We start from the raw sequence: 12079 nt of genomic DNA, 5'->3' as shown, positions 1-12079 counted from the left end.
GATGGCATTTATAAAAAAAAAAAGAAGCGGTTAGCTGGTGCCGCCAACCTGTCTGTCTTTGTGTGCTTTGGAGAGAAATAATTTCAGAGAGCTAGTTGCCCTCTCTTGGAAAACATAGTCTTTTCCCATGGGACAGTCCTACCTTTCTCAATCCCCCACTCAGTTCATCCCGGCTTCAGACTTTTTCCAGCATCATTAGTTAAAGGTTATTAACATTTTATGTCACTTGTCACCGACTTGTAATTTACCCACTGTTCTTTCTCTGTGTCCTGTGTATGTACCACAACACGCATCAGTAGGTGTGTAGGTTACTGAAGGCCTCACAGTTTACCAACTTCCTGGAAGACAACAACCTTCTCAACCCTTCACAATCCGGATTCCGAACCAACCACAGCACTGAAACCGCCCTCATCTCAGTCACAGATTACATCAGAACCCTGATGGACAACGGTGAAACAGTTGCCCTCATCCTCCTCGACCTCTCGGCTGCCTTCGACACAGTCTGTCACCGCACCCTAATAACCCGCCTCCGCTCCACCGGGATCCAAGGCCAGGCCCTGGACTGGATCGCCTCCTTCCTCTCCAACCGCTCTCAAAGAGTCTACCTCCCACCGTTCCGCTCAGACCCCACCGAGATCATCTGCGGCGTCCCTCAAGGCTCCTCGCTCAGCCCGACACACTTCAATGTCTACATGAGCCCCCTCGCCGACATCGTATGCAAGCACAACATCATCATCATCACCTCCTACGCCGACGACACTCAACTTATACTTTCCCTCACCAAGGTCCCCGCCAGCGCTAAGACCAACCTACAAGATGGCATGAAGGACGTCGCAGATTGGATGAGGCTCAGCCGTCTAAAACTGAACTCAGACAAAACGGAAGTCCTCATCCTCGGCAACACCCCGACAGCATGGGACGACTCCTGGTGGCCCACGGTCCTTAGCACCACACCAACCCCCTCAGACCATGCCCGCAACCTCGGCTTCATCTTGGACCCTCTGCTGACCATGACCAAACAAGTCAACGCCGTGTCCTCCTCCTGCTTCCTCACCCTCCGCATGCTCCGCAAGATCTTCCGCTGGATCCCCACCGACACCAGAAAAACCGTGACCCACGCAACAGCCACATCTCCGCACACCTGAGACACTTGCATTGGCTCCCAGTCAGCAAAAGGATCACCTTCCGACTTCTAACCCACGCACACAAAGCCCTCCACGACAAGGGACCTCAATACCTCAACCGACGCCTCAGCTTCTACGCCCCAACCCGTCTCCTCCGTTCCACCGGCCTCGCGCTCGCTGCCGTCCCTTGCATCCGCCGCTCCACGGCGGGTGGGAGGTCTTTCTCCTACCTGGTAGCCAAGACCTGGAACACCCTCCCCACCAGCCTCAGGACCACTCCGCATTCCGGAGACTCCTCAAGACCTGGCTCTTCGAGCAGCAGTAACCCCCTTCCCCCTAGCGCCTTGAGACCTGCACGGGTGAGTAGCGCGCCTTATAAATGTTAATGATTCGATTTGATTTGACAGGGTGTGGACAAAAATGATGGTCCATAAGAGTTGTGTACAGTACACTGCCTAGCCTTGAAGTCGTTACAGAGCTTGAGTACCTGTCATCCTTGTTTTTGAGCATGCCATCGTGCACTGGAGTCCATTTTGACTTGTGAAACTGTGGCATGGATATAGTGGTTTTACTGGCATTTCCAACTTTATTGTCCTTGGCTTTCTGTTAGTGTTCCAGTTTTAAATAAATCTTGCGAAGTCCTTGTATTTGTACAGACTTCTGGCAAAGCTACTACATTGCATGCAGGGATATCTGACCAAGAGAATTGCATGCAGGGATATCTGACCAAGAGCAGGGCTATCTTCGTTTGTTTTCCTCAATACTATGAGCAAGCTTGGGAGTGTGTAAGTTGCCCTGCTTCTATGACCAAATTTATAGTAAAGGATGCTGTCCTACCTATTGCATGGAGAGAGGCAGGCCTCTGACCAAGAACATAAAGAACCAAACAGCATTGACACCAGTGTTGAGGTTATGTTGAGGAAGTGAGTTGCATGAAAACCTGGCAGCCCTTTTGACCAGTGGCAAAGTGAAGACATCTCTTTTAAAAAACGGTAGGGGACCTGCAGGACCTACTGCAGGTGGGCAGCTGTGGCGAACCCACATCAACCGTGCCCCACAACTTAACATTTCTCGACTTGTGTCAAATGGTATCATCGCTTTTCCAACTGCAGCAGAACTTTAGGTGTAGCATACTTAATATCCTAGGTCTTGGGTAGTGTCTTAGTAGCTTAAATTGGTGGCTCTGATTCCAAAACTGTTTGAACCATTGTTTTAGCGCTGACAGCCCAAGAGAAATTGTGGTTTAAGACATTTCCTTGGTTGTTCTTGTTAACTTCTTGCCCATTAGCCCAGGTGTTGACAGTATTTCCTACACAGTCATTTTGACTGCAACAAGCCGGTCATGACTATTGCCTTTATGGTTTGGCATACAAGGTACACCAGCTCTGCGTGCTAGCTGTTTTCCAGCACCATTAGTCTCCCTCTTTTACCTTTATTTGCTAGTCTGTTGAGAATGTGTCCTTTGGTGGCCTGCCACACCTGCCACTGACCACTGCATCCCTTGTAAGTCCGTTAACTGACCTCTTGTACTTGACTTTAGCTAGATCTTTGCCATAATAAAACAATATTTTTTTCTGTGTCTGGGAATCTAACTTCGCTTTTGTGTTTTGGTGTTAAAAATATTTTTAGACTTCAGACTATTTTTTCAGATTCTCAAAGGCGTGGGCCCACCAAGTGCCCCTCTTTATTTATGGCTGCTGACGAAGCAGCAAAAATAACCTGATAGATTGTCTGGCACCTTTAAATCCGTTAAAAAGGCCATAAACAAACATTAGTTTATAATATTTTAAATGGTATAGCGCTGACGTAGCATTGAAGTTTGTGTGGTTACAGGGGTTATAATGCAAACCAGTTCCAAACCAGTAACCACCCCTTGGAGTAAACGTTGACTTGGGTAGGTGAATACAGCTAGCAACCAAATGTACAAAGGAAGTAACTTTGTGTCTCCAGCTTGAGTGCATTAGTAACCAATGTTGGGATACCTGGTTAAACGGTATCTGCTCGCGCACAGTCCTGGAAAAACTGACTGCCCAGTTCATGAGCTTGCCTTTCAAAAATCCTTTATCATTCATAAATGCTTTACGTATCTCCCCCCTTGGGGCAGTTTTGTTACCGCCTTGGCCATCAACCCTGTTACATGGATAATTGCACTTTTGGCTACACGTTTCACTGTGAGCAAACTGTTTTTTTCCTTTTGTGTCTCTCCGCGTTCACGCTCATGGTGGCTGTGGAGCATTTTATCGGCTCTCTTATGTCAACTGGTTTACTTTTTATTTTCAATTTATGTGGCAAGAATTTTTTTTTACAAATAGTCTATAGCAGTGGTCTCCAGACTTTTTAATGCCGAGCCCCCCAGTTGAAAAAGAAAAATCGTTGCCCCCCCTTCAGAATTTTTCACAAATATTTTATAAAGATGGCAATGTTTAAATATGTCTCGATGTATTTAAACATTGCAGTTAAGTACTGTTGCCATTTTAGAAATCAAATAACATGTTTCTGCTTAAAACAAAACACTGTTATCTGTGAAATGCTTCTTTTGGGCAGAGCCTCCCCCCCCCCCCCCCCCCCCCCCCTTCCCCGGGATCACTTGAGGTCGCCCCGCCCCAGTTTGAAGACCATTGGTCTATAGAGTTGGCAATATTTAAATATGTCTAGACCTATCTAAACATTGCAGTTAAGGTCTGTTACCTTTTTAAAAATGAAAGACATTATTTTCTGCTTAAAACAAAGCACGGTTACCTGCATAATGCTTCTTTTGGCCAGAACCTGGTGGCCCTATCCCCCCGTCCCCCACCCCGGGTGACTTGAGGCCCCCAGTTTGAAGACCTCTGTTCTAGATGTACTGTATGTCTGTATACTTGTGCAACTGATTTGACATATTTGTGGACTTATGGATAGGATTCCAGTCTCATTAACATCTCCCAAACAGTCGTCAAAATGTCCCACAAAGGTCAATATAAGATCAAGCTTTTCCTTCTTCACAGCATGAGTATATTGACGGGGTCAAGTTTTATGGTTTTCATTGGTTAACAGTTCTACCCTGTAGGCATTCACTGTTTTATTTCCTCTGTACTGATATGGTTAAATGCAGTATTGATACGAACCTTGGGTTGTATCATTTTGTTCTGGTTAGATCATGTTTGTGATTTGGACATTCATTGAATCTGCTTAAGCTCGTGTGCCTTTTAAACCTAACCATCTCCCATACAATTAAACTGGTGACAAGGCTACCTCTTTTCTTAATTACGATTATGCCAGCTGGTAGGATAAGTTAGGTAACAGGCTTACTGAAAGCCTTATTCAGCGCTTTTCTTCGCTTGCATTTATACCAAATGTAGGTGTTTATCTTGAGTGATTCCCCCCTACCCCCACACAGTGGATGCCAGTAATGATCTCAAGTTTTGTTTCAATCGTTTCCAGGCAATGCCGTAGCGCTCCCTCTACCACATGAATGCAGAGTTCACTGAAGTAAACGGAAGTGTGCATTGTTAACATTCAAGAGGAAGTGTAGCCACGATTCGGCCTCGCAGTGCTCAGCTAAGCTTTCTAGAAGAGGATTCATGAGGAATAATATAAAACAATTATTCTTTTACCTCTTTTAAATAGTGGCACTTATTATTTAAAAATAAAATGTTTGTCTTGTGGGCAGCACCCTGCTTCATTTAGCGCCACAATGGAGTTTGGATAGGGGTGAAAAAGATCGTGCTTTCTTCATAGGATTTCGTTGAAGATTAGCATTTAGTCATTCCATTTTTTGAAAGATGACACCAGGTAAAACCTACGCATTCCTCTGAAATACAGCTACCATATTTCATTTGTTTTTAAAAAGAGTACAGTAATTCATATATAAATAAATATCCTGGTGAATGTATTGACATTAGGAGATGCTTCTATTAATTTTACATGGCTTTAGAGTTCAATCTTTGTTTTAAACTGCTAAGAGCGCTCACGCATTAATGACATGCTGCCCTGTAAAGGCATGCCCAACAGAAAAATGTGTACTTTTTTTTTTTTTAAGGTATTGGATGAAGCTGACCGAATGTTAGATATGGGTTTTGAACCACAGATAATGAAGATTTTGATCGACATACGCCCTGACAGGCAGACAATTATGACAAGGTAACAGTTTCTTTTTTAAATGTGTGTATTATTTTGTTGGTTTCCCCCGGGGAATTGCACAACATCTTGCATATTGATCACGTAACTGAAAATGATCAATGTAACAAATGCTCGTTGTATTGATATGTATGCTCATACAGCATGATAAGGTATTTGGGGGAGCAAAGCAATAACTTTTTAATGTGTCTTTTTTAAAAAAGTTTTTAAACAGTTTTATTGCCATTTAGTAAACAGTGATGCATTGCCCAGTCACGTTAACAACACACTGTTGTACAAAAAAAAACTACAACTATGCAGTAGCTCTGCTACTGCGCCAATAGTGTTGAATATTTAAAAAATCAGTTTCTGTATCCCATGGGTTATCTTTAACAAATTCCAGCTGATTTGATTCTGCTGTATTCCATCCAGCCACCTAATATCTGAGCATGTCTTTAGGGCATTCCCTGGATTTGCAGATGATGATCTCCAGTACCATGCAGGGGTCCAGGTCCGTGTGAATTAATACCAATTTATGTCTACTTATGTCACAGTCAAGGGATAAATCCAGAAGTATTCATTTCGGGTTGGTGTCAGTTTTGCAGCCTATTACGTTGATGGCAAAAGTACAGTTGGAATTACTGCACATTATGAGGTCTTATCACAGTTCATTCCCAAAAATGTAATTAAACGTACCACACCTGCATGTATATAACAACATGAAGCAAAGCAAAAATTAACCATACACACTAGCAGAACCAAATAGGAGGCCATGGACCATATGTACAAAAGCATTTATCATTTTTTAACGGTCCGAATCAGTATTTCGGGCCATTAAGAAATGCTAAATTGCCTTTCCTTATGAGCAAAAGGCCTGTGCGCCGTTACCCAATGCGATTTCTACCCAGTAGTAGTCACATTTTGCAATTTCCAATATAGGTAATTACAAGTAGGGATTTCCTATTTGTGATTTCATAACCACATGGACTTAACATGTCTTAATTGCAAAATGGGCATATAGGAACTGTTGTTATCATCGGATCTGATGGTAACCAGGTGCAAATTCAAAACACTTTTTAAGCGACCTAAAATTATCCAAAAGATGGACCAACAGATGGCAGTAGTGCATCAAATCTGAGACTCTGTGAACATTTCTTGACAATCCTGCTTCTTTTAGACCTGCCTTTTCCCCTTATGTGTAGCCTTCGTGGCCTTAGTATCTGCATTTCCCTTATTCGCATGGGATTAAAAATGGGGGTAATTAACTCCTTGTATTTCACCTATGAATTACCAAAAATGTATAAATGGAGGCTAATAATAGGCCTGTTTCACTTTTAATCTGTGCAGTCCGCTCTATACAAAGCATCAGAGATAGCAGTGTCAGTCAACTTCACTGTGCAAAATCACTTGCGTAATTAACTTCAAGCACAATGTCGAATTACTTTGTACTGTTTAGTGCCAAACACCTCAGAATGACTACACATTTGGCGAGATGGGACAGGAACTGGACAGACACCACTAGAATTTAATGCAAAGCCAGTGTACTAAATTGGAATCATTGGTCATTGCATGAAGTCAAAGCACCGAATGAAAGGCACAAGTAGTGGGCAAGAAGAACGTCACATGATATTCCCTTGCGTCACAAGTAATCGCTGTTACCCATGGGCTGGGCGGCTGATATTGCGTAGAAATTTTATTATGAAGTTTATTATGAGGTTTGTTATCAATTTTCTGTTCCATGTCCCTCAAGTGCAAAAGTCAAAGAAGACTAAGCTGTTTTGCCTTTACACCATAGGGTGAAACCTAGTGTCATTCCAAATCGTCATTTTTTGAGTGAAGTGATGATATTATCGGCCTGCATCTCTTACCCTGACACCTCTGGCTTTTTCCTCCCAGTTATTTGCTGACTCTGTACTCTGGGCACTTTCCCACTGTACTGCTGTGGGAAAGTGTGCACACCCTTTTTACACATGCCAGGAAGTAGTGCTCACATGATTGGTTGAGGTGCTGTTCCCCTGAGTGCCCTGTAAAAAGGTACACCACATACCCAGTACGGTTAAGGCCCTTGCCGTGCCACCCACCAGAGTGGCCTGTCAAACATGTATCAGGCCTGCCATTGCAAGCCTGTGGAAGCACTGTTGCGCTTAGGATGGCACTTCTCACTCCTTGGCCAACCCTGAGTGGGCTTTACCCTACCTTGAGAGCAGATGGTAGGTGGAAGGCAGGGCAGGTACACCATGCCCCGGTAGTGAAGAACCTCAACGTGGGTTTTTCCCACCTAGGAAATCTGCTCTTTCCATAAGTTTTGGTGATTCTCTTTTAGTGAACTAAGGGCCCAGGGCACTTTCCCACTGTAAGTATAGTGTGAAAGTGCGCGTGCGCCTTTGTTCCATATGTTAGGAAGTGTCGCTAACCAGTGTGTGCGCACTTGTGCTAAGGGTGCTTTAACATGTGTCCAGCCTGCCATTGCAGGCCAGTGTGTGCGCGCTTGCACAATATTATTTTAACATGACCACCTACCATTGCAGACCAATGTGTGTACCTTTGCACCAAGGGTTTTTCTAAAAGTAGTGACGAATACCCATATGTGTTTTCACTACCACTGAGGATTGCTCTCCCCATAGGCTAACTTGGGGGAATGATTAAAATCACTCCCAAGTGCTATTGTGGATTACAGTGAAGCAGCCTCATGATGTTTCCTGTCATTGGATTCGCCGTGATAAACCCCTTTCTATGGTAAGGGTGGTTTTGTCATTAATAGCTGAGGAATGCCACTTTTGGAAAGTGGGCATTTCTCAGTTCTAAAGTTCATTGTGTGCCTTTCTGCCTGGCTACGGTTGACACCTGAGGTTGTGGGGTGGGTGGGGGGGAATGGGAACATCTGTGCATTCCCCATTGTCAGTAATCAACAAGGGGCACGCAACTGCAACAACAGACCTCTGCCATTTGAGGGCCTGGCTGGATAGATTAGAGGGAGAGGTTTTTACACTTGGCCTCTCAGGGCCAGATCATGGCCCCACTAAAGAGGAATCTGTTGTGCACAAGGGGCAGACTGCCTGCTTCTGTGTGGCACCCTGAAGTGTGCTCTCCAAGGCCTTGTTGGCTTTCCCCATGTTCTCTTGTGGAGGTCTCGGGGACATCAGACCTTCCTCCCGTGAGGGACCCACACCATCTGCTTGTGACACCTGGACAGCAGTGCCCTCATAATTGCCCACATCATCTGCTGGATTCCAACTGACAATGCAGAATGAACGCAAAAGTAAAAATTGTGCCTGGAGACCGGATTGCCTGGAGCGGAGCCCCAAAAGCATTGTCCACATCTAAGCAATGTGAACCCTGCATCGTGGGGGCCTCAGCACACATAAGCACCTTGTTGGTGATGAGCAGATTCACCCGTTGGAGGACCTTGTGTGGCCCGCTTCCTCGATCATACCACATCTCTCTTGTGCGTCATGCTGACTGTATGCTCATTGCATGTGGTGTCCGCATCACAGGTTGTGGCCCTCGGAGGTGGGGGCATAACCGTAGTAGTGCCTCATTCCATCTTGTGCAACACTACTGAGCCTGTCCCTGTGTGTGCGCCAGGAACTGTCTGTATCATTGCGCACCGGGTGCTGTGCCTAATTTCCGGGGAAGTACTGAATTTGCATCTCTTTGATTGTCTGTGATTGGAACTGTCTGGTGCGACTTGTATCAACGCGCACCAGACATTGTGCCTCATTTTCAGAGAGGCTCGGTATTTGCAACTCGTGTGTGAAGCCGTAATTCTCTGGTGCAACTCTGATCACTGCGCAACAGATGTTGTGCCCTGATTGCCGGGGTGCAACTCTGATCAACGTGCACCTGACAGGGCACCTCTGCCTTCCAAGAAGCTCCCCTTGCTATGTTCCTTCCCTGGATCGAGCATTCCTTTTGGTCCCTCTGTGTGGCGAACTACCTGCTCTCTCCACATTCAGCCCCAACGACATCATGTGGCAGGTAGTATTGCCTGGGCTGGGTGGTGAGAGTGACTGACTGGGCTGAAGGAACGGTTCTGAGAGCGATTGGAAGCAGGTCAAGAGACTGCGTGACCCTTTCTGCAAACCACCTGCCAGTCCCCCACCCGGTGCTTCGCAGAACTGGACTGGTGGCAGAAGGCACATCACGGAATCCTTTAACTGAACAAACTATTGCCCTGAGCCGCTTCTGCTCCACATGCTGTGGGTGAACTTCCTGAGTGGTGGCTGACCCCCTTTTGTTTGTCAATTGCCTCCTAATCAGACTTGTTGCCTACCCTCCCACCTTCTTTTCTGGTACCTCATCTAAGTGTTAGTCTGGCGGAGAGCCGCCTAATCTCATTTGGGAAGGGGGTGGGGGGAGGGAGTGTAGGAAGCTGGCTCCTTGTATACTATATCAAAATGAGATAGTGTGCACAGAGTCTAGGGGTTCCCCAGAGACTTAACAGAGGCTCAAGTAGATAATACTAATGCTCTCTTTTGTGGTAGTGTGGTCGCGCAGTTAGGCTTATCAGAGGGTAGTGCAAAGCATGTGTTGTACACACACAGACAATGGAAGAAGCTCACACACTCAGTGACTTAACTCCAGACCAATGGTTTTTATATAGCAAAAATATATTTTCTTAATTTATCTTTAGAACCACAAGATTCAAGTTGCAGGTAAATACTTCAATAGATTCTTATTTCACACATGTATCAATAGTACTTTGTTTGAAATCGATAGGTTGTACAGTTGTTGAAATATCAGCAATTATCTGTTTTAAAAGCTGTCAGTGTAATTTTCAGAAACAGTCCCTGTGGGGAAGAAAAGTTAGATCGATTTGCAAGTAAGTACAAAACTTACAGTTCCAGTCTCCGGGTTTTAGAAAGCCCACAGGTCGGGGTAGAAGTTATCAAACACCAACCAACAGCAACACTGGGTGTCCAGATGCAGAGGTAAAGTTGAGGCTAATTTAACATGGCCTCCTGTGGTGACTGGGAGCATTCGGTTTCAGATCTGCAGGCAGGTAAGTAACCGTGTCTTCAGAGGGCAGGCCTGGAGGGTTTAGAGGAGCACTGGGGGCGGAGGGGGAACACGTTGGCACCAAACATACAACCACAGCAGCACTGGGGTGGCTGGGTGCAAACAAAGCATCGAGTCTCCAGTTATTCTCTGTGAGGGGACCCCGGGGGTCACTCAGATGCTGCAGACGAGGTCCAGGCGGTCGACTCGGGCGAACCACAGGCTGCCCAGGGAGTAGGACCGCTTGCTGAATATAGCTGCACGGGAGGTCAGGTTTTCCAAGGCCTGGGGGCTGCGGGTGCAGTGTGTCTTTAGGTGTCGGATATCTTCTTCCAGAGCTTTTGCAGTCATTGGGATTCCCTCTGCAGGCGTCATCATGGAGGAGAGGTCAACCCAGGGTGGGCACTTGCTCAGAACCACCCGGGGATCCTCTCTAGTTGGTTGGGCCACCGGGACATGGGCCCTGGGTGTCGGGTGCAGAGTGGTTAGGACTCACACATTCGTTTTTTCTGACAATTTTCTAACTAATATCCTCACTCAAAATGTCTCTGGCTGGGTCTCAAGCTGGAAATGAAGATTTTGACCTAGCCCTGTTGGAGACATATACTGTCAGACAGCTGAAAGGGTTCTGCAGGGATATGGGAGTACCCACCCTAGGTGCCCCCAGAAAGGAGGAATTTCAAATGGCGCTGAGGGCCTGGGCAGAAGCCCATTCAGGAGGATGCTGAGGAGGATGATCCAGAGGATGGCCCCCTTGTGCCGTCAGTGGATGATGTTACCACTGCATTTGTGCCCCCTGCCAAACCGGGGAGCAGTGTCTCTGATCAGGGCCTGACCCCAGAGGAAAGTATAGAGAATGTCAAATGCAAATGACAAGGTTAAAAATGGAAGCTCAACAGGAGGAAAGGAGGGTAGAGAGAGAAGCAAAAGCAGCTGAGAGAGCCATGGCTGAGAAGAACCTTTTATTGGCTCATGAACTGAGTCTCAAGGAGCTGGAGATCAAAGCAAGACAGTCGGAGTCCAGCAGTGATGGTGGCACATACATTCAGGACCTGTTGGGGAGAAAAAGGTTTGTATACCCAAGAATGTGGTGCCAAGTTATGTGGTGGGAGATGACATTGATAAGTGGTTGGCTGCCTATGAAGTTGCACTAAGGGCTCATGGGACCTCTGAGGAACCTAAAGATAAGGAACTCTCAAAGGGCCCCCAAAATAATTTCTGTGGGGGGTGGTAACCGATCATCTTCTAAGTTTGGGAAGAAACCAGTGTACTTTGATAGGGAATTACATCCCCAAGTGGTTAGTGCTACCATGTTGGACACTCTAAGGGTGACTCCCAGTGTTCCAAGAGAGCACAGCCCACCACTGGAGAGCAGACACCTGGGTTGGCTAGTGTAGCGCTCGGGGGGGGGGAGCAGTCCCAGTTAGCTTTGGGGGGGGCAGAAAGAGGTGTCCTTAGTATCCCTGGGAGATAAGGAGATGATGCCAAAAGCCCACATGCCTGCCAATACTTCCAAGTATAGGCTTTGGGTCATCATTGATGGGCAAAGAGTGGAAGCTCTGCGTGAGACAGGAGCCAGTATCACTACTGTCGAGAGTCATCTGGTGTCAGCAAAGCAGATAGCCCCTAATACATTCCACCAGGTCATAGTCGCTGACAATCGTGAGTCACCTACCAGGGGCTCTGGTTCCCTTTGAGTGGGGGAGGGTCTCTGGTACTCTGAAAGTAGCTGAGAGTCCTGCCATGCCTGTAGATTGCCTAACAGACAATGATCTTAAGCATACTGCCTGGAAGGAGGTAGAGCTCAGATCCCACCTGGAGATGTTAGATTTTCCTGAGTGGGTATGCATGACCACAAGGTC

At 46.3% G+C, this 12079-nt stretch overlaps 1 protein-coding gene across 5 annotated transcripts in view; it reads left to right on the top strand.

Annotated features, from left to right (window-relative positions):
• The window catches only part of DDX43 (DEAD-box helicase 43), a 576458-nt gene that overhangs the window by 184152 nt on the left and 380227 nt on the right, over positions 1-12079 (top strand). For all 5 annotated transcript variants that reach the window (XM_069235691.1, XM_069235689.1, XM_069235688.1 and 2 more), the window contains exon 10: positions 5143-5243. In XM_069235691.1, the coding sequence (XP_069091792.1) occupies positions 5143-5243 (101 nt within the window). The remainder of the gene's footprint in view (positions 1-5142; positions 5244-12079) is intronic.

Source organism: Pleurodeles waltl, chromosome 5, assembly GCF_031143425.1.
Source record: "Pleurodeles waltl isolate 20211129_DDA chromosome 5, aPleWal1.hap1.20221129, whole genome shotgun sequence".
Classification (NCBI taxonomy): domain Eukaryota; kingdom Metazoa; phylum Chordata; class Amphibia; order Caudata; family Salamandridae; genus Pleurodeles; species Pleurodeles waltl.
This window is presented reverse-complemented; position numbering and strand designations above follow the sequence as displayed.